This window comes from Delphinapterus leucas, chromosome 18, assembly GCF_059928025.1.
Source record: "Delphinapterus leucas isolate spDelLeu-1000000601 "Yukka" chromosome 18, BTC_Dleu_Yukka2, whole genome shotgun sequence".
NCBI classification, from domain to species: domain Eukaryota; kingdom Metazoa; phylum Chordata; class Mammalia; order Artiodactyla; family Monodontidae; genus Delphinapterus; species Delphinapterus leucas.
The window spans coordinates 878,259-900,163 of NC_143146.1; the positions used below are offsets into that span (position 1 = coordinate 878,259).

At 60.9% G+C, this 21,905-nt stretch overlaps 1 protein-coding gene across 1 annotated transcript in view; it reads left to right on the top strand.

Moving 5' to 3' along the window:
* Positions 1-21,657, top strand: part of GAS6 (growth arrest specific 6) — a 32,806-nt gene extending 11,149 nt beyond the window's left edge. Inside the window, exons 3-15 of the mRNA XM_022576684.2 lie at positions 1,644-1,668; positions 3,077-3,139; positions 7,407-7,529; positions 8,291-8,413; positions 10,716-10,838; positions 11,401-11,522; positions 12,149-12,267; positions 12,542-12,731; positions 14,590-14,754; positions 15,755-15,923; positions 19,150-19,322; positions 20,164-20,392; positions 21,235-21,657. Of these exons, the coding sequence (XP_022432392.2) occupies positions 1,644-1,668; positions 3,077-3,139; positions 7,407-7,529; positions 8,291-8,413; positions 10,716-10,838; positions 11,401-11,522; positions 12,149-12,267; positions 12,542-12,731; positions 14,590-14,754; positions 15,755-15,923; positions 19,150-19,322; positions 20,164-20,392; positions 21,235-21,386 (1,776 nt within the window). The 3' untranslated portion in view covers positions 21,387-21,657. The remainder of the gene's footprint in view (positions 1-1,643; positions 1,669-3,076; positions 3,140-7,406; positions 7,530-8,290; positions 8,414-10,715; positions 10,839-11,400; positions 11,523-12,148; positions 12,268-12,541; positions 12,732-14,589; positions 14,755-15,754; positions 15,924-19,149; positions 19,323-20,163; positions 20,393-21,234) is intronic.
* The last annotated feature ends 248 nt before the right edge of the window (positions 21,658-21,905 follow it).

Here is a 21,905-nt window from a genome sequence, read left to right on the forward strand (position 1 = left end):
TCCTGTAGCTCCAGAGCACATGCAGCCTCACTGTAGACCCAGGTGGACCCAGCTGCCCTTGGGCGCAGCTCCTTGAAGGAGCTTCGGGCCACACGTTCCCAGGTACAGACCTGCGGGAAGCAGGGCGGCATGGAGGGCTGAGGAGCCTGACTTTTCACAACAGTAGGGCTCAGTATTAAAACATATTACACGTTACTATCAACTAGTCACGACTTTGAAGAATAAAATCTGCCTTTCCGGAAAGCTGCAGTGTGTAAACGTGTGTGTGATCGGGTACTTGCCCCGCAGTTCTTCATCATGTCCAACCCTAGTCCAACCCTTGGCTTCCCAAGCCTGAGCGGGCGCTTCCTGCGTCCATCCTGAATCTTCTATTTCAGAACCAAATTCCTTCCCTTTGCAAAGCCCAGTGGCCTCTGTTCTCCCTCTAACCCCGAAAGATGCCACAACCCCCGGGACCCTGAGAGCTCTCGTCACAGGGCCCCAGACTTGTCTGTCTCTCCGTCCCCAGCACCAGCCGGTGTGGGACTGAAAGCAGGAGAAAGAAGCACAGCCAGCCTTGTCGGGGGCCTGGGAGCACAGAGGAGGGCAGTCGCCTCCTGCCTGCCTCTGTCACATTCGCATGAATGTCACCTTCGCAAGCGTTGCATGAGTCCCAAGCTTGCTCTGATCCTTACTTTTCTTTTAAAGAAGTTGAGTTTTACAAGAAGCATCTTTACCAGAACGCTACTTTATAAAAGCACATGTGAACGCGTCTTCGCGGGACGCCCCGGCCAAGCACGAGCGGAGGGGACAAGTGAGGCGGTGGGGGACCGGCGGGCGTGAAGCACGGGCCCCGTGGGGTCCGGCGCCCCCGCCCTCCCTGGGACGGGACTCAGTCAGACTCCACAGCCGGCCTGGAGCCTCAGTTTACTCATCTGTGATAATGGGGCTGATTAGCAAGACCCTCCTGGGAGGGTGGTCGCGAGCAAGCAGGTGACACCCAGCATCCGGCCCCTTGGTTCCGTCAGGGAGAGGATACAGGGCCAAACTGCTCTGCGATCGGCCCTGAGCGATCAGCCCTGAGCGGGACATCAGAGCGTGTGGGGTCCCAGAGCTGCTGCCAGGATGGGCACAGGCAGGTGTTTTCTCACCTGACATTCACTGCCCAGCGCCCATCTCTTAATTTGCAGTCATGGATAAAAGCACTCCCCGTCTACACCCTCCATCCCTCATCCAGCTGTTTGTTTTACAAGTACAGTAGCTGCTGGGAGTCCTACAGAGGCCTCCCATCTCCCGAGGGGCCCTTCGGCCACCGGGGTCCAAGGCTTGGTTTTTTCTTGGCATGTTTCCTGTCTTCCTGAAAGATGCTTCTCCCGCACAGCATTGCTGGTTACCGCAGGTCTGGTCTCAGTGTGCAGACATCACTCTGCAGAAGCTGCATGGCCCCAGGGACGCCCCCTCCCTCCGTCCCCTCCCCCAGCCCTCTCAAGGGCAGAAAATGGCTTTCTGGGCAGCCGTCCTCCCTCAAGCACCTGCCTCCCGGGCCTGGCCTTTCCTGTTGGGGGAGAGGGGTGAGGTTTGGTGGACCAGCCGCCAGGGGGTGGTGCCCAGACGCCGGGCACTCTGCCGGTTAACCGCTCCCTTTTCTTTTTCTTTTTCCGCAGGAGTACTTTTATCCAAGGTACTTAGGTAAGTTGGACTCATTTCCTCCTTTTGTTTGGGGCCTCACACCTCATCACCGAGTTGTTCCCGGAAGGACCATGCTTAAGTTGTTCCCGGAAGGACCATGCACAGTGAGCTGGGAGCTCTCCAGGGCTCACGGGGCAAAGCCCTAGTTTGTGTCTTTTATACCGTAGTGACCGCGTTAGTGTCACCTCCAGCCAATGCCATTGTTTGCAGACCTCTGCCCCACTCTGATTCCAGGCTTAGCTCGTTAACTGGAAATATGATTGCTTTCGTGGTTCTCGGGCTGTTTGGTCTCAGGACTCTGCCCTTGTGAAATCACTGAAGACCCCAAAGAGCTTTGGCTTATGCGGACTCTGGTTGTTGATACCATGTTATTAATTAAAGCTGAGAACATTAAAACATGCTTTTGTTTAACTTGGACAACAGGAACAGGCAGGCTAACAGCCTTGGCCGTCGAGCAGTCATGGCACTCTCCGAGCGCCAGTCATGTCTGTGTGTGGAGGCGGGGGGGCCTGGAAAGCCGCACTGAACACTGGGGGAGAACGAGAGGAAAAAGGCGAAGGCGGTCCCGTGTTTTCAGGAAGACCTGAAAGTTCCCCTGCGAACTGTTCCTTAATCGACACTGTTTTAAGGGTTCTTTTATGTCTCTACTTATAATGAGAGAGAAGTATTCCAGGGCTTTTCTCTTTAATTGTGTGAAGCGCATTTTGGTAAATTTTCCATTGGCCTTATAGCCTCGTAGAGGTACCTTCTGTGGGTGTGTATCTGGCAACAAGCGTAGTGGACCTGCGATTGGCCTTGAGAAGCCCCACCCGGGCTCCCTGCCAGCCTTGCTCCCGGGTGCGTGGCTTTGTATCCTGAGGCAAAGGCGACAGTGGCCCCCGGGCCACCTCCAATGCTATCCACTGCCTGTGCCCACATCCTCTGAGGTGTGGATGGGCAGCAGCGACCCACCAAAGGGCCAGTGAAGTGGCTCAACCAACACCCATTATGCCCAAGCTCAAGTTCAGATCATCCGGATGCCTATGGTCCCTCCCACCCCTGGCCTCCGTGTGGAGCACGCGGTCAGACAGCACAGAGGAGGAGGGGGCTAGTTCGCCAAAGAGATTGACCATCAAACCACGGGTACTGTTTCCAAGTGGGGGTCAGGTTGAAATGGAGGCCAGCCCTCTGACCACGGTCAGAAGCTTCCTGAGTGCCACCGGAGAGCCTTCTGTACGACAGAAAGAACCCCACCAGGAGGCTGCAGGGGCCCAAGTCTCCTTGGAGACAGAGCTCTGCCCATGGGTGGAGACGTCTTCTCGTCTGACGGTGTTCCATGTTCCGTGTCAGCGTGACTAGTCTCCCTCCAGAGTGTCACGTCTGCTGGCCCCGTGCCGGAAGGTGACGCCCTGCCCTCTCTGTTTTGCAGAATGCATCAGTAAACATGGATCTCCATACAAAAAGAACACAGATTTCATCACCTGCGTGCAAAGTAAGTCTGTCTCCTTCCTCGAAGCCCCTGCGTTTGGGGTCTTGGGGCTTTGCTATATTTCCATTGTCTTTGGAGCCACGGCACCTGCCTGAGGTCCTCTCCTTTGCCCTGAACTTCCTTTTCTAAGCGAGTACGTGTTGGCTTTTCGAACAGGCAGGAAATTCGCACGGTATGAAGTGTAAACCTTTCACAGGTGGAGAGAAGGTGCATCCGGCCCTGCCTCCTGGTCAGTCAGGGGCCCTTTCGCCACGGCCACCGGTTCTAAGAATATTCTCAGACCCGTAGGAATGTACTCGGAGTCTCTTATTTCCACACAGGTGGCAGCTCCCTGAACCCATGACCCCACCGCCCTTTCCCCTCCACGTTTCGCAGACGCTTCCTGTGTCAGCACGAGCACGGCCAGCACGTGGGGCTGCGCCCACACTCGCGCTTGGTGGGCAGCGTGCTTGTTAACCAGTGTGCACTGGCGGACACCTGGGCCGTTCGCAGTTTTTATACTGTAACCAGCAAAGCCAGAGCGGCGTCCTTGTCTGAATATATCTGCAGCATAGATTGGACTTGCAGAGGGAAAGCTGTGTTCCTTTTCAGTTCTGCTGCAGACCCGGCCCCGTCACCCCACCCCGGTGGAGGGCGGGAGTGCCTCTCCCAGTACCTGCACCAGCCCAGTGTATTGCTTCTTACTTTTTTATATCTTTCAGTAGAAAAAGTGAAAAAAGACCCCCAGTCAATTCAGTTTCTTTTTTGCTTTCTCATGAGTAAAGCTGAGCTTCGTATGTTGAGGAACCTTGGGTTTCTTTTTCTGTGGGTAGTTTGTTCAGAGTCTTTGCCTACTTGCCTCAATTTGTAGGAGCTGTTGATATATTTTGCAAGTTAGCCATTTGTACTAAAGGTAGCAAAACTTTTCATCAGCTCATCATGCGTCTTTATTATTATTTTAAATTATCATACGTAACACTGACATTTTGCACGAACTTTAATCCACACGTAGACCCACAGGCCCGTCTCAGCTGAGCCTGACTCCAGGCCTGGCTGTGGCCGGAGAGCTCTGTGATGTGGCCACTTCGTCCCCGCCAGGCCCAGCTGTTAGCTGCTTTATTGCACCGGCTCCACCGGTGAGGAAACGGGCTCTGAGCGCACAGCCAGCCCTGCACAGGGAGCCCTGCGCTGCACGCGGGCCTGCACTGCACGCGGGCCTGCACTGCAGGGTCGCCCAGGGCGGGTGGAAGACCGGGACTGGCACCAGGGCCTGGTGGGCAGGGCTCGGCTGCTGGGACCGGTCACCCAGCCTCCCACGTACCAGCCGCTGGCCTTGCCTGTCTCGCCCCGGGTCACAGAGCCCAACCCGGCCCAGGCGCACAAAGGAAGTGAGAGACTGAACGAGGGCAGGGGCCCTGCTGTGAGGCCCGGGCTCCCCACGGACGCTTCAGCAGCCTCCCAAGAGCAAGTGAGGGGCAGAGGCCAGTGTGCACTCAAGGAACCAGAGCCCGCACCCACACATCGGGTTGACGCGAGCAAGCCCCGCCCCTCGGCCCCCCAGGCTGAGTGGGACCTCACCGGCCTTAGGCAGACATGGGAGCATCACAGCAGTTCAGCTTCTTGTCATTACGCTTCACTTGTAGCAGACTTTTGGTGTTGTCAACTTGCCGCACCAGTTCCTTCTTTTTAAATTATGTGTTCAAACTGATTCGTTTGTTTTACTTCCTGGGTTTCAGGCTGTCCTTTTCCTGAGACTATAAAAAGTTGCCTGATATTTCATGTTTAAGCTTATAACCTGCCTCGGACATCTCTGATGCAGTGAGGAGGTGGGGCTCCGTGTGGTCATTTATTCTAGATGTGCCTCCCCCGGGGGTCCCGGATCGGTTTCTGAGGCTTTGCCTTTGGGTCCCAGAAGATTTGGGCGATGCCGTCTGCGGAGTCCTGGCCGACTGTCTCCACGAGGAAGGGTCTCGGTGCCTTTTCTCCTCCGTGAGGACGACGGCCCGCATTTGCATGTATTTCCCAGCTTATAACTCGTCACACCCACACATTTCTGGAAGTGGGAGCAAAAGCCACTGAGACAGGCCTCTGCTGGCCTCAGCAGGTGGCTCACACCCCTGTCCACATTGCAGCCGCTTCGCCCTCCATCCTCTCTCAGCCATCATGGCCCTCGCCTCTCGCCTGTCGGGGACCCGGGTCGGGGCTCAGGTCTGACTCAGCCCCGAGCCCCTCTGCAGGATGCCTGCGTCCACCGAATTCCTAGAAGCTCAGGGGCACCTGCAAACACTCTCCTTCCTCTGCCCTACAGATAAGCTTCCCAACAGGGCAACAGATGAAAGCCGCGGTGGTGGAGTTCTCCAGCTGGGTTCCCTGTGGGGATCTCCTGGAGCTGTCCCACCCCAGGGGAGGTTGATTTTTAAAGGTGGGGGGGCGGCGGGTAGGCATTCTAGGCAAATTCCAGACAAAGGTAACGAGGCCAGGTGTGTCCTTCTGAAATAACTTTAAGTCTTTCACCAAATATGTCGAGTGGAGACGCACCCCATCTTCCCCGTCCCTCCTGCAGGGCCTCTGATGTGCCAAGTGCTGTTGGGGGAACAGCCGGACCCTCGGCTCGGGTGCTGTCTGGGCCCCAGCACACGTTCCCCCGACCGCCCCAGTCTCCCTGCCCTCTCAGAGCCCCGTCCTGCGGAGACACTGTCGGGAAGCAGACCCGTCCGTCATCTCAGCCCTGGCACTGGGCTTGACCCCCGCCGCCCCGGCCCTCCTGTCCCCCGGGGGAGCCCTCGTTACAGCGGCATGGGGGCCACAGGGCTGACCGCTGGATCCCCCTTCCTCACTCTCCCAGCGCCAGACCCAGTTCCTACTTGCTTAGGGGCGGAAGGCACTCACTGGGTCCACCAAGGACAGCTGTGCATGAGTCTCCAAAATACCCGGAGGTGCTGTGTTCGGGGCACACTTGCAAGTGTTTTGTTGGCTGTAATTGTGCAGAACAAGCAAGCTTTGAGGGGTCCCGTGGAAAGGTCACAAGAAGAGCCCAGTGAGAGACGTGGGTTCCAGGGTTGCGTACACAGTTATGCTGGGCCCTCCCTGAGGTGGTCCCCGGTGACCGGGCCCCCAGACCCATAGGGACACAGTGGGACAAAGCACGGTGTTGGGTCCATGCCAAGGACAGGGGCTGGCACGAGGCCTGCTGAGCCGGGGGACACAGGGGCCCACTGCCCTCCTGGGACCAGGAGCAAGCCCACGGTGGAAACACTGTCCCCAGACCAGCGTCCGGCTGGAGACGTCAGCGTCCTGAGAAAGAAGTGAAGAGGCGGGGGTGAGTGCCCGCCTGGCGCTCTCAACGGTCACGTGCTGGCTTGGCCTGTTCCTAGTGACCAGGCTGTGGAGTGAGTGATGACCTCAGCTCCACACGGGGCGGGGGCAGAGGGAGGGCGGAAGCGCCGCGGCCACCTGTCGTGGGCTTCCCAGCGCTCAGACGGGCCCGTCGCTCGGTGAATAAAGACACACGACAGTGCCTGGCTCAGGTGCTGCAGGTGGATGCCCGGGTATGAGAAGGTAGTGGCCGCTGGCACACAGAAAGGCGGCATCGCAGGGCTAAGCCTGGCCGGGTGGCTGCCCTGCCGTCTCCAGGGCCCCGGGAAATGTGCCCCGTTCCCCTCCACTGAAAGCAGGACGATCAGAGAAGCAGGGTGGCCGTTGGTCACCGGCACCGCTGAAGCCGACAGGCCGTGGGGCCGGCGTGTGTCGGAGAGAAAGGGGAGCAGCGGAGCCCGGGGCCCGGACGGCCTGGACCCTGTCCAAGCGGAGGCAGAGGCAGCAGGCCCACCCGAGGGGCGGGCGGGGAGGCTGTGGGTGCCCCCTGTGCGAACTGAACCCCACAGGCCAGGGGTCCTGGCCTGGCAGGGTGGACACGGCCGCCAGGGGAGGGGAATGTTCTGTGTCTGCCGGGCTGGCCCGTGGACCGGCCAGGGCCCTGTGGACCTGCTCCCTGGGAGGTCCAAGCTCCCGGGGCCCAGCCAGGCCCGCTCCCCTCCCCCGCTGCCCCGGGGCCGCGGCCCTGACCTCGGGCCCAGGGCGTGGGCGGCCACTCCCTCCGGGCTGACCTGGGTTTCCTGGGATCGGCAGGGCCCGGCCAGCCTGGTCTGTGACCCCCTTCCGCCCAGAGGTGGATGTCCTGTGCGGCCCGCCGGGGCCAGTGGAGGGGACGTTAGTGCCCCAGACCTGCCTCGGTTTCCTCCCAGCTGACTAGGGGCAGCTCAGGGCCGCCTTCTCCTTCCTTCCAACTCAGAGCTGCCGGATCAGTGCTACCCAGACCCCTGCGATAAGGGGGGGACCCAGGTCTGCCAGGACCTCATGGGCACCTTCTATTGCCAGTGCAGAGACGGCTGGGCGGGACGGCTCTGCAACAGAGGTAAGGCCACGGCCTGGGGGCGGACCTGGGCATAGGCGTCAGGCCCTCCCTGCAGGGCCACCCGAGGGCCCCGGGCTGGTGGGGCCCTGAGTCCTTCTGTCTTCCGCCTCTCCCCACCGGGCCGCTTGCCTGACCCGCTGGGGACACAGCTGCACTGGCCCGTCTGGCTGAGAGCAGAGAGAGGAGAAGCGGGAGGGCAGCAGGCCGGGAGTCCGGGCCCCTCGCTGGCCGGCCCCCTTCCAGCTCCCGGGAGAAGATGGGTGGGCGGGGTCCTCCCAAGAGCGCGAATGTTTGCACAGCGCGGGAGGTCTTGCCTCTGCCCCCTGGGCGGGGCGCCACCCAGCTTGAAAAGCCACCGTGCTGAGCCCTGAACTGTGCTCTAGCCAGGCCACCTCCTTGGCGGGGGGCGCCGGGGAGGGCGATAACCCCTCCTGAGAGCAGGTCTGGGCCTGCGGTGGGCAGTAGGAGTGCCCTGTAGCTGCCCCGCCCGGCGCGGCCCCCCCACGCTGATCAGAAAGGAGTCAAGAGACTCTCTGAGTCTACAATGCGCAGGGTCAGCGGAGAAGCTGCAGAAAACCCCCAGGATGTGGTTAGAACCCTCAGGGGGCCCCCTGGCTGCAGTGGGAGCCCTGGGCCCCTGGGCCCTCCCACCCAGGATCTGAGGGTGGATCCCATGGGGTCGGAGATGCAGACGCTGCGACGTGCTCCAGGCGGGTTGTGGGTCACCTCTGGCTCTCTCCGTCCCTGTGTCCTGTTCCCAGATGTCAATGAGTGCAGCCAGGAGAGCGGGAGCTGCAGCCAGATTTGCTACAACAAGCCGGGCAGCTTCCAGTGTGGCTGCTACAGCGGCTACACACTCTCCCTGGACGGCCGGACCTGCCACGGTGAGGCCCTGAGTCCTGGTTGCCGTCCTCTCTCCTCCTCCCCCATTTTCTTCTGCGATTGCCAAGTTGTCGGTTGGCTGAAGCCACAGTCGCTTTGCTCCTCTGCGAGAGGCTGCAGGCCGTGGTGGTGGTCCCTCAGGCTCTGGAGGCTGTGGGCATCCTGCAGACACAGCACATGCCCGGGCATGTCTGCGGCCACGGGGAGCTGCCCCGGCACCTCCACATGGGCTGATGCACCAGGACCTGTGGACAGGGCCGGCCCAGCTGGGGAGGCCGTGCCTACTGCCCCAGGACGGGAGGCGGCTGCCAGGCCTCCTTCCAGGCCACAGAGCCTGCAGAGGCTTCTGTGCCAGTCCGGGTCCAGGAAATCTGGGGCGGGGGTGGGGGGGTGGGCAGGGAGCCTAGGGTCCCACTGCTCACTGCTTACAAAACCAGCGCTCACAACTGGCAGAAAGGAAAGGTGGCTTTAATCAGAAGGCCAGCGATCTGGGGAGATGGCGCCCTCAGAGTCCCCCAGAAACCACCTCCGAAGATTCTGCCCGGCCCTGAAAGCTTCTAAAGGGAAACAGAGAAGGAATCTGAGTTAATCCCTGAGATGGGGGGTCAGAGTCCTTGCCGTCCCCCACTGTGTGCGGGTGTGTCGACTCCTCACGGCCTCCCTCTAGATGCGATCTTGGTCACACAGTTCGTTCGGGAGATTACTGGAGGGGAAGCTGGGGGGAGATCTGGTCATCTGTTCATTATTCTTCATTTCTACTCCTTTGATCTACAGAAAGGAGACAGGTTAGGCGAGGTATTGTGTGATCAAGAGATCTGAGAGGTGTGCCTGGGCTGGAGATGAGTAGAGCATGGGGGTGCCTGGTTGAAAGCCAGTTGCAATATGGCTCTGCTAAAGTGACAAGGAAGGGGGCTTCCTGAGGGCAGTTTCCGGTAGAGAGCTGCTTACAAATCCCCCCTGTCAGACATCATTCCATTTCTATGGGGTTAGGGGTGAAGGTCCGTCTTCTGTAACTTCTTCATGCTGACATAGGCGCCGTATTCTCAGAGTGGAAGACGTTGACGTGGGTCTGTAACATCTCTTTGCTGACGGTTTTAGTTGTCCGCTTACATATAGGGGCAGAGCCAGCTACAATTATTTTGATGCCCACAAACATATAGATTATTATGAACAATAGTGTTAATCCCATTCTCGTGAGGCCAGTTCTTGGAACTGTGAAGCCAGAGATTCAGTTCTGCTCAGGACGGAGCAGCCCGCGTCACGGCTGCAGTCTGGTCCTTGTGCAGATGGGTCCTGACGATGTGGAACTGTGTAGGTTTACAGGCTCCCTGGGGGGAGCAGGTGCCCTTTGTGTTGTCTCCTTCCCACGATTGATCGCGGGGAGAAATCTTAGTTTCCACATCTGAAAGCCTGTGTTTGCTCAACTGCCCTTGTAATGAGGTCGTGAGTCTTTGAGGCATGCGGTCCTGTGTGCCATCTGAGGAATCGATGTTATTTGAAGTAACGGTTGCGCTTTCTAGAAAGTCCCTCTGTCACTTTAGGAACCAGTTCTTAACTGCAGGCTTTCTGTACTTGTTTGCCAGAGGGGCGGAGGGGATGGAACCTCAGGACTGACCCTTGATTGTCAGTTACAGCGACTGTGGCGTTGGCTTCCCACGGGCAGCCCCCGGTGCGAGGGGAGGGGGTTGGAACCAGGGAGCCTGAGTGAGGCCTGGCAGGCAGTGGTCAGCTCCGTGGTCAGCTCAGGGCTCCAGGGCGCAGGCTGGGACTTCTAGTCAAAGGGCCCCAGGAGTCACTTTTTTACCTTCCTGGACTGCAGTCATTGGAATTAAGCACCGGTTGTGTGCAGCCCGGCCACGTGGTGCCCTGTACACCGTCTGGAATCAGCCTTCTCAGCCAGGCCCCTGATCAGCAGTGCCCCCCAACCCCTGCTCCTGGGCTGGGGCTGGAAAGCCCAGTGGATGGAAGGAAGGGAGGAGGCTGGAGAGGAGCAGGGAGGGGAGGGGAGAGGAGGGAGGGGAGGGGAGGAGGGGAGGGGGAGGGAATGGGGGAGGGGAGGGAGGAGGGGAGGGGGAGGAGGGGAGGGGGAGGGGAGGGAGGAGGGGAGGGGGAGGGAATGGGGGAGGGGAGGGAGGAGGGCTGCGTTGCCCAGGGTGCAGTGATGAACCTCCAGGCCAGGCTGTGCTTACTCTGCAGAGCTGGATGCCTCTCAGCGGCGGCTCCCAGCCTGGCTGGCGGCATCTCATTTCGGGCCGGCTGCCAGCAGGCCTGGAGGACCTGAAACACAGCTGGTTTTTCCTGCAGACTTGGATGAATGTGCGGACGCAGGCGCCTGTGGGGAGGCTCAGTGCCAGAACCTGCCGGGCTCCTACTCCTGCCTCTGCGACGAGGGCTACGCGTTCAGCTCCCAGGAGAAGTCCTGCCGAGGTGCCCACCCTGACACCACACGGGACACGCACACACACACGCGTGCGCAGGGCACTGCTCTCCCAGGAGCACAGCGTGCTTGAGCACTCGTGTGGGTTCTGCGTACCTGCACACATGCGACATGGCACGTGCCTCTTGTGCACCTGGGCCTCTTCCCCAGAGACACAGGGAGACCGACCAGGCGGGGCCCCTGTGCTTCTGGGCAACGGGCTTCTCTCCTGCCCTCGGTGCAGCCTAGCCCAACCGAGTCCGGGGGTGCCGAGAGCCATGCTCCCTCCCACCGCCTTCCTGCCTGGGGCCGGCGGCTGCCCCCTCCACCAGGGAGGGGATGGGGTAGTCCTGGCCCTGCCCGCCCGCCAGGCTGTCCCTGTGCCCCATGCTGACCTGGCCATGCTGACGGCCTCTGTCCCGCGTCCCCAGGAAGGAGCCGGCCACCTGGGCGGGAGCCACGGGCCTGGAGCTCCCGGGTCTCGGGCTGGGGACTCACGTCCATGGCGGTGTGATGGGGCAGCAGGGTGCGTGGTGGCGTCAGTGGGCTCAGGCGCTTCCTTGTGGCTGGCAGATGTGGACGAGTGTGCGGAGGGGCGCTGCGAGCAGGCCTGCGTCAACTCCCCTGGGAGCTACACCTGCCACTGCGACGGGCGCGGGGGCCTCAAGCTGTCCCCGGACATGAACACCTGCGAGGTAGCGCCCGGCCCGGCCTCCCGGCTGCACTGTGGCCCCGCGTGGGGTTGGCTGGGAGCATGTCCTCGGGCCCCGTGGGGAGAGGTGGGGTGGGAGGCGTGGCCGTGCCATCCGATGTTTGGTTGTGGCCACCTCAGCTCCTCCCCAGAGTGACTCACTCATACACGCGTGACCGCAGCCCCTGCCCGGGCTCTGCGATGCATGGGCAGCAAGCGCTCCCTGACCATGAGGGCAGGCCCGCCCTGGCTGCCCTGTGACCCCCCCGGGGCTCCCACCGTGCGGTCCTCCAGGTAGTGGAGAAGCCACATCGTAGAGCAGGGAACATTCTAGAAACAACTTCAAGGTCTCCATTTTTTGCTTGTTTTACAACATTTTATAGTTGTTTTTATTATTCTCCGTACGTTTGAAATATTCCATAATTAAAATATGAAAGCAGAAGGGAAATGCACAGGGAAGGAGGGTGCTGGAGAGCCAGCAGGGAGCGGGGGGCCTCTGAAAACATCGGAGACCAGCCTCCCCTGGGAGCCCCCATGGTGGGCTGGGCTGGGGGCAGCAGGGTCCCTGGGGGTTCCAGTGGGAGCCTGGCCGAGGGCCCCCACCTGAGACCAGCTTCCCGCTCCTGACAGGACATCCTGCCCTGTGTGCCCTTCAACGTGGCCAAGAGTGTGAAGTCGCTGTACCTGGGCCGCATGTTCAGCGGGACGCCCGTGATCAGGCTGCGCTTCAAACGGCTGCAGCCCACGAGGTGAGAGGACGGCCCAAGCATCTGGGCCTGGCGGTGGGGGTCAAAGTCAGCCCCGTGCTCGCGTCCCGGCCGGGGAGCCCACAGTCCAGCACAGCCGCGTGGGCCTCAGGGCTGGTGCCAGCTGCACGCCTCCCTGGGGACTCGCTGCTGGCGTTGGGGTGTGGGCGGCATTCGGCCCGCTCGCCTGGGCTCTTCCCGAGGCCAGGCGAGCCCCGCCGGGAGGGGTCACGCGCCACGACCCGCGTGTAACCCACTCGTTTCTGCCCGCGCTCAGACTGGTGGCTGAGTTCGACTTCAGGACCTTCGATCCTGAGGGCGTCCTGTTCTTCGCCGGAGGCCATCGGGACAGCACCTGGATCGTCCTGGGCCTGCGGGCCGGCCGACTGGAGCTGCAGCTCCGCTACCAGGGCGTGGGCCGTGTCACCAGCAGCGGACCCATCATCAACCACGGCTCGTGGCAGACGGTGAGCGTGGCCCCCTCTGCGCTGCCTGGGCCGGCCCGGGGCTCCTGGGCCGAGGACCCAGCATCTACTTGCACTTGCTCACTCAGCAGTTAGTGGGTGCAGCCGTGGCAGGACGGCCCCGTGCCAGAAAGCCTGTGCTCAGGTGGGCATTATGTCCTCACAGAAGCAGAGCAGGGCTTCCACCGCAGCAGCTGTGATTCTCAGTGCGGTGACTCCTCTGAGGACACCTGGCTGTGTCTGGAGACACTTCTGCTTATCACAGCTGTGGGGGGGTATGGGGGTCCCCTGGCAGCTGGATTGAGGCCAGGGGGACTCGGGACTCCCCACCTCGAGGACCCGCCGGTTCAGACTGCCAGTTGCGTCGAGGCTGAGAACCGGCCAAGGTCCCGGGGCCCGGCTCTCAGTGTGGGGCAGGGTCAGACGTGACTCGTGACGCCGGCCCAGGCTCTGGCCCCCTGGCCTGCTCCGTTCGTGCTGACCTCCAGCCTCTTGATGGAGGTGCCCTGACCGCCCAGAGCCTGAACTGCAGCCGGTGGCTTTGGAGCTGCCGCTCTGTCCTCCATCGTGATGCCTGGAGCAAAGCAGCCTGTGACACACAGGCTCCCTCCCCAAACGTGGAGGCCCCTTAGTTGGAACTGGGCTTTTAGAAGTAAGTGCTTGAAAGAGAGATGGGAAAAGCATTCTTTTTTCCTCTAGAAGTGAAGATTAAATGGAAAAATTTGCCCTGGTCTCTGCGAATAAAAAGTGTAGACGTTTGCTAATATTTCCATCCTGTCGGTGGCGTCTAGCTCCTCCTTTCCTGGACTCTTAAAGCACGAGCATCTCCAAAGCAGCAGGAGGGATGCCTTCCGCAAAGTTACAGATAAAACAGTCGATCTAGAGGGAAGCTGTCTCAGGGTTGAGGGAGCTCCACACGTGGGAACCCGCTGCCCCGCGGTTGAGGGCAGGAGGGTCCCGAGCGGGGCTGGGACACTGCCCGAGGGGAAGGGGCTATCGGAGGCATGACCAGTGGATGCACATGGCTGCCAGCCCACCCAAGGCACAAACTGGTCCTTGAGGTGCAGGGCCAGTTCCACAACGACCTCTGCCCACTCTCCCTGCCCCTGAGGCTCCCCACATGTGCACACTGCTGTCTCCTGACCAAATTCAGACCCAGTACCTAAATGTTTCTCCACCTGAGCCAGAAAGGAAATTGAGGGGCTTCTGGGTCATTAGGAAGATGCATCGTGTATAGAGTGACAGATTTTTTAATTTTCCTACGAGGAAAGCAGGGAAGAGTGACAAGTTTTAGAAAGAATTCATATGTTCAGTCAGCATTCAGTCCATGCCAGGCACTATTGCTGGAGATCCCGAAGTAACATATGTCCTCTTGTATTCAAAGTGTTCAGTGAGGGGTAGGAGAAGCTAAGGACCGGAGGTGTCAGGGCTGACCCAAGGGGGCAGTGACCTCAGGCCCCCAGAAGGCGGCTCCCTGACTGAGGCTTAATTTAGGGTCCAGAGATGGGGAAGGGGCTCCAGGTGGGCTCACCTGTAGGAGGAGGGGGGGGGCCAGGGGGAGGGAGTAGCGTTGGGAGGGAAACCAAAACCGGCAGGGTTGGAGCCACACCATAGATGCCAGGGAAGCAGTACAGGTGATGAGCATGGACCCCCCGAGGCTGGGGGTCTCTTGGCCCTGGGTGGTGATGGGAACGTGCCCCCCCCCGAGGCTGGGGGTCTCTTGGCCCTGGGTGGTGATGGGAACGTGGCCCCCCCGAGGCTGGGGGTCTCTTGGCCCTGGGTGGTGATGGGAATTGGTACCCAAGGCTCGGCGCCCCTTCAGAAGGTGCACATCCACCCTCACAGCACTTGTGCTCTTCAGATCTCCGTTGAGGAGCTCGAACGGAACCTGGTGATCAAGGTGAACAAGGATGCTGTCATGAAGATCGCCGTGGCCGGTGACCTGTTCCAGCTGGACAGAGGACTATACCATCTGAACCTGACCGTGGGAGGCGTTCCCTTCAAGGAGAAAGACCTCGTCCAGCCTGTAAGTACTGTCCTTAGCCCCTGAGGTCGGAGCCCAGGTGGCTGAGCACAGGGTTTAACCCTGAGGGCCCTGGCAGAGGACCGGAAGGGAGGCAAGCGTCTCTAGACCTTAACAAGCCGCAGTGCAGCTACATCATGCACCTCACCATCTCGCTACGAAACTCATTTGCGTTTTCGTCTAAATTGATGATAAAAATGTCTATTTTGCAGAGGAGATAAATCACAATGAAATTATCCTTTAACAAAAAGAACACTCAACTTTTTTGGACAGTTCCCAAGAACATTCGGGTTGTTAACCCTGCTGGGATTCCCATAGGGGAAACAAGACCTAATGGGAGGTTGGCGTTGGTCATTTCCCAAAGTCCTGTCCCATCTCATCACCCCACTCCCCCGGTGTGCTGATGTCCACGGCCAGAATCCCTGGTGTTCCGGGTCTGATTTCCACACTGAACATGAGACGTGAGTCCAGCACGCTGAGGTTCCGAGTAGAGGGTGGTGGCGGCAGCCCTCCAGAGGGCTGGCCCACACCCCAGAGTCCCATCCGTGTGCCTCACGCCTCCTCGTTTTACAGACAAAGGCTGGGGCGACCTGATGTGCGCAGAGCCACGTGGCAAGTGCACAGCTGCGGGTCCCCAGCCCCGCCCTACACACCCCAGGTGCTTTGGGCGCCTGGCAGGAGCGCAGGCACAGCTGCTGTGGAAGGGGCCCCTCGCCCTCGTCCTTCCAGGCAATGGTCAGCACCCTGTGTCTGTTAGACGAGTGGGGACCGGGTGCAGGCAGAGGAGGACGGGTGGGGCGCGGATGTGCCACGTGTGCTGCTGCGTGTGCCGTGTACCTGGAGTCGGGCAGCGAATCCCTCCATGAGCGCGGAGCCTGTAGTGGAAACACCTCCCCCCGCAGGATTCATCCACGTTAGTGGTGGATTTCCACGTGCCTGCGCCGGGAGGGCGCCGTGGGAGCGGGCGGCACCAGGAAGCCACCGGGGGTCTCTGTCTTTCCAGATGAACCCCCGTCTGGACGGCTGCCTGAGGAGTTGGCACTGGCTGGACGGTGAGGACACCACTGTCCAGGAGACGGTCAAGGCGAACGTGAACATGCAGTGCTTCTCCTTGACCGAGAGAGGCTCCTTCTTCCCTGGGAGAGGGTTTGCCTCCTACAGCCTGGATTATGGTGAGTCCTGGCTCCTGCATCGGGATGGCTGTGCTTGTCCTTGCAGCCAAAATACGCCGAAATGCACTAAAAACCAGAGAAGCAGGAGACAGTTTCCTACCGGGGAAGACAGCAGTTGGGACGGCCTCACGGCCCCCGGGCTATGGGCGGGGCACAGGCCCACTCCCAGGGTGCAGGGCTGGGAAAAAAAGGGACGGAGGAGGGTGTCGGTGCTTGGTGGCCGAGACGGGCAGGCGGATGCAAGGCTCTAAGGGGAGCTTCCCAGAAGGTTCTGAGACAAGACAGCTCAGGCTCATCCACGTAGATGTAGACGGAGCCACTCGGGAACGCCCAGCACTGCAGTCACAGCGCCGTGGGCCGTGGGGAGGGGGCAACAGCTCAAGGAGTCCCTGAGCTCAAGCTTCAGAAGGATGAGAAGGAGAGAGGCCCCAAGGAGCCGAGGCTTTAACAGCCGCTATGGAGGCAGCAAAGGAGCTTCTCCTTCACACCCGGGGAGACAGGAGCAGGCCTCGTAGCGGGCGGGGTGGGCAGCCGGGGGCCAGTGTGCTGCCTCAGGGGACACAGGGTCGGCCCGGAGTCCCTCCGGCTTCTGTGAAGCAGGGCCCTTCATTCCTGGAACAAACCACAACTATCTCTTCCCTTTTATTATCCATCAGTGACAACTTTTACAGTAAAGACAAATTATCCTCCCGTGCTGATAAGTGAGCACTTAGATGTCAGCTTTATGTGAAATGAGTGAATGTTCCAAATCCCGGCGGTACCACTGCCACCTCTGCTCTGGGGATGTCAACCCGGACGGTGCGGGGGGCGGGGACGGTAGCGGTTCCATTTGAGTCTGGACCCAGGATTTCCCCGACTTCCCCTCTGACAGGGTTGAAGTTAGCCTCTGTTTCCCGGGGGGCACCAGCTGGAGCCCTGAGGTGTCACCATGCCTGGGCTCACGGGCCTTAGTGACTTCCAAGTTGAGGATGTTGGGAGAGCCCTGGGTCCCGGCCCAGGGACACCTCGCACAGAACCGTGTGCCTCTTTCCGAGGGTCGGGAAGGCGTCTAGAGCCCGGGATGCCCGGCAGTCCCAGGTGGACACCTGGTCCAGGGAGGCTCCAGGGTCGCCCCCCTCCCCTTCTCCACAGCCCACTCCTCCTGCCAGGCTCCTGGCATTGCTGCCAAGGCCCCCGCTCCTGGCTCTGCTCCCCCCTCCACACTCTCACCCTAAAAGAGTCCCCGGGGCACCCCCAGTCCCTCTCTGTTCTTAGACTCTGAGCCTTTCATGGTTGAAGGTGCACACGTGACCCCCCCACCCCACCCCGGCCCTGCTTGTCAGCCCAGGAGGGCAGGTGGCCTGCTGCCTCCTTCAGACCTCACTGCCCTGGTGGCCTGCAAGTTCAAGGAGGGTCCGTCCAGCTCGGAGGACGCGGGGCCTGCTCCCTCCTCCTTAGCAAGTCGGGCCATCCTCTCAAGACCTTGTGTCACTGTCCCCTTTTCTGTCTTTAATTGTCAAAAGCATCACCACGTCACTGAAGGGTTTTTAGAAAAGAACCATTGACCCCTAATCGCACCACCTCATACAAAACACGTCACTCTTTCAGTCTTTGTCTTTGTACGTGCAAACCTAGAGCATCCTATGATGTTTACTATCACATCACGGAGCATAAATGTTTAATTCCTTTCTCAGTAACATTGTGGTAACGCAGACACCGCAGGCACAGTCTCCACTGGCTGCGGTGCTGTCCCTGTGCCCGTCACCGTGCCTGTTGTGGGCTGCTCGCCGCTTTTGCTGCATGGTTTTGACCTTCAAGTTCTGTGACAACAAAGGCCAAATGGTAGTTAGAACTCTATGCATTTTTAATATGTCTTGAACTATACCGTCAACGTTCTCACGTTGCAACACAGAAAGGACGCATTAGGAAATGACAGATCCTGCCCTCAGCAGCAGGCCCCAGTGGATCTGGACTCACTGGGTCTCAAAGCCTGAGAAGCCCTAGGCGAGGGGCATGTGGTTGACCCCACTGTGCACCCGAGAAAACTTCCCCAGGGCAGCTGAGGCGTTGGTGCCTTAAGCACACTTCTGGCAACCAGGCCGCGGTCCTCATCTGTCCGGGGACTCGGCAGGGAACACACTCCCCCCGCCGCAGGGGTGCAGGGGGAGCTCGGCAGCAGAGGAGAAGGCTGGGTCAGTTCCTTTTTCCAATTCTGTGTGCGTTCGATTCGATGAACAATTATGGGAACTGGCCATAACAGGCCCCTCTGGGATGGGGACGCACACACGATTTGAGGGGCACACAGTCCACTGGGGGGAGAGACCGGCCCACGGCGAGGTCGGAGCCCAAACGTTCGCAGACATGGCCTCAGCATCCTTCTGCCGAAGCAGCCCCCGCCTGACATTTTCACGAGGTAGAAACACTTAAAAACCAAGAGGGCGGAGGTTGTCCGGCCTCTTCAGCAGCAGGCGATCACACGTGGGGAGGAAACGTGAGGTGGTGTTCGCCCTCCGAGAACCAGAATGCAGCCCTGCTACCACAAGTGCTTTGGAGCAGTTTGTGCAAGAGGCGTGCACCATGTATACTCATTCAGATGCGTCGTATACGTGACACGCATTATGGTTTATAATCCACACGCGGTACCTACTGCGGCCCGTCTAACACACCCGAACAAAACCTCACCCGCGGAGGCGTCGATTGTGACGGTAGAAAAGTGCAGCTCAGGATGTAAGACCGTATGTGCTGTTGAGTGGGGCTCGCGGAAGCTTCCATTTTCTTCACGTCTTTAACTTTTCAAAGTCCTTCAGCTCGCGGGGCTGCACAAGGCCGCAGGTGAGGTGCAGAGGGTTGAAGGCTGAGACGCCCGCCCCATTCAACTGACCTGCGGGGAGGGAGTCGGGGGCGCCCGGGGGCTGAGCACGGCCCGAGTGGCGCGTCTGAGGTCCCAGCGGGACTAGGTGGCCCGGTGGTCACACGAAGGGGCGCTCGGGGGAGCGGGCGGCGTGGCCATCCTCAGGCGGCCTGGGGCCTCTGGACTGCGGCCCAGACCTGAGTCCAGAGCCCGGCCCCCGTCACTTCCCAGCTGTTGGCGCGAACCGCGGGTTCTGGGAGGCTGTTACCGGCTTCCCACCTCCTCCACCGCCCGGCGTCCTCTCCTGCCCGGGGCCGCGGGGGAGCTGAGCTCGCCGCGTCTCTCTCCCCGGCTCTCGGGTCTGGATCGCCCTGTGATGTGCCGCCTTCATTGCAGCTCGGACATCGCCTGATGTCGGGACGGAGACCACCTGGGAAGTAGAGGCCGTGGCTCGGATCCGCCCCGCCGCCGACACGGGGATGCTGCTTGCGCTGGTGGGCGATGACCAGGCCGTGGCCCTCTCCGTGGCCCTGGTCGACTACCACTCCACCAAGAAGCTCAAAAAGCAGGTACCACTCACTGCCCCACCCCACCCCCGACCCCTGAGGACGAAGTGCCGCCCCAGCGCCCAGTGCCCAGCCAGGCCGCGGCCCACACCGTGCCCCTCGAGGTGCCAGCCCACCCTCCCCGCCTCTCTCCAGGGTCTGAGCAGCCACGCGTGGCTCGGGGACAATGTTGGGTTCCCGAAAGCCAGTTGTGCGGTGGGGAGACTTTCCCACCTGCTCAGTGGTGTAGCAGTTTGAATTAATTGCTCGTATGTAAGCCAAAGGATTTTGCTCACAGATCAGATCTTCCTTTTGAAAAAGATGTGCAAACGTGCCCCAGACCCTTGTCATGCGGCCCCCTGGGGACGCAGGCGGAGCTCTGGGCACACGCCCCTGGACACGCTGCCCGTCACCTCCACGCAGCCCCCCTCTCCCGACTCTCCCGACACCACGCCAACACCGTGCTGACTGGACTTACTGCTTTCTCAGAGAACAGCTAAGAGGTGGCGGAAATAGGTTTATTTTCTCACCTCTGTCCTAAGAGGGGTGTGTTCACCAAGTCAGCCCGCCCGCGGGGGCCACCCAGCTCCCCTCTTAGCGGGTCTGCAAGCTGATGGGCGCGGATCTGCGCCCTGCCCAGGCCGGCTTTCCCCCGTCCTGGTACTTGGGACAAACGGCCCCGAGGCCCACCCAGCTGAGGCCACCTCCCCGGGCAGGGAGAGGGAGGGAGGGGAGGGCCGTCGGTCATCACAGCGCCTCTGCCCTGTGTTGTCAGAGGCGTGTTCTGCCTGGACAACAGGGCCCGCGGGCACTTGGCCGCCACCCCACCTGCCCTGCCCCTGCTCAGGCGTGCTTCTCCCCGCAGCTGGTCGTCCTGGCTGTTGAGAGCGTCACCCTGGTCCTGATGGAGATCAAGGTCTGTGACGGCCAGGAACACGTTGTGACCGTTTCTGTGAACAAGGACGAGGCCACCCTGGAGGTGGACGGCACCAAGGGCCAGAGTGAAGTGAGCCCAGCAGGGCTGCAGGAGAGGCTGGCCGTCCTCGGGAGGCACCTGCAGGGCTCCGTGCTCACCTTCGTCGGGGGGCTGCCAGGTAGGGTGCCCCAACTTGCTCGCTCCAAGCAGAACTGGGCTGCTCTGTACTAAAAGCAAGAGGGAAGCAGCCGGCCCGTGGCTGCATCAGGTGCCTCGCTGGGTGTCGGCCCCGGCCTGCCGTTGTGTGTGGCATTCAGGCTGAGAACGCGCTTGCAGGGACAAGTGGCAGCCTGAAGCTTCCCCTCCCCAGCTCCCGCACCCTCCAGGAGCCCCTCCCCCAACCATGGGCATCAGACGGTGGCTCCGGCCAAGGCTAGTGAGGAGGGTTCAGCCCACTGGGCCACGCTGGGGGCCGGGTGCCCCAGCGCCCCAGCCAGCCTCGCCCCTGAGGCCTGGTGTCCAGTTGCCATGGCAGCAGGCAGAGTGACCCCGGCCCCTCCTGCATCCGGGGCTCAGGTCTGGTCAGGTGGAGCCAGGAATCGGGGTGAAGTGGTGGCAGGAGGACGAGGCCAGGGCCTCACGTAAGCCCCTGTCTGCTCCCACCCCTCAGGGTGGGTGTCCACTTGCCGCAGACGGCGGCATCTCTGTCTTGGCTGGCAGACTCAGAGTGCATTTAGTTTTAATAAGCAGAGCTTTGAAGAGGACGAGAGAAAGCCTGGAAGCCCTGGGCATGACTCATTCGGGCCGAGAAGATAATATTTAATTGATCTGACTATCTGTGTGCGCTCCTGGGGGCCGGGGTGCGGCATCAAGCCTGTGTGCCCGAGCCAGACGGAGGGGTTCCACAGGGATGGGAAACCGTGCCCTCGAGGCGGCTGGAGACGCAGAGCGGGGAGCCCGGGCCCCAGATGCCAGGCATCTCGCCCCCTGAGACATGTTTGTTCTTCCCCCGCGGCCCAGATGTGTCAGTGACCTCAGCCCCGGTCACAGCCTTCTACCGCGGCTGCATGACGCTGGAGGTCAACCGGAAGGTTCTGGACCTGGACGAGGCCATCTACAAGCACAGCGACATCACAGCCCACTCCTGCCCCCCAGCTGAGCCAGCCGCCTAGGCTTCTGCTGCCGCCGGACGCCCGCGCAGCCACGTGCGCCTTAGCTTTCTTCCCAGACCAGGAGGGACGGCAGGAGGCCCCCGCACCCCTGCCCGAGACACTGACCCCTCGCCCGCCAGCTCCCCTCACGGCCTCCCTGCCCGTGTGTAACATATGTGTAAATAGCGGACTCACCTCAGCACCGCCCGAGCGGACCCGGGAAGAGAATTCTGTTATTTTTATTACCAGATGCTTCTCTCTGACCTAAAACTATGGAAAAATAAAACGTTTACGGAACCTTCCTAGCTCTGTGTCGGCGCTTTCTGCCCCTTGGCACTCAGCGGCGCAGCCGTCGTGGGGTCCGAGGCCGAGAGCGGTCCGCCAGGCCCATCGGCTTTAACTCCAGGCGGCATCCCTTCCGCCTGCCGCCCGGCGTCCCCGAGACGGGGATGAGCCGCTTTCTGGGAGGCGGCAGTGCCGGTCGCCTGCCTGCGCGGCCACGGGCAGGTGCCACAGGTCAGCACCGCCGGCTTCCCGTGC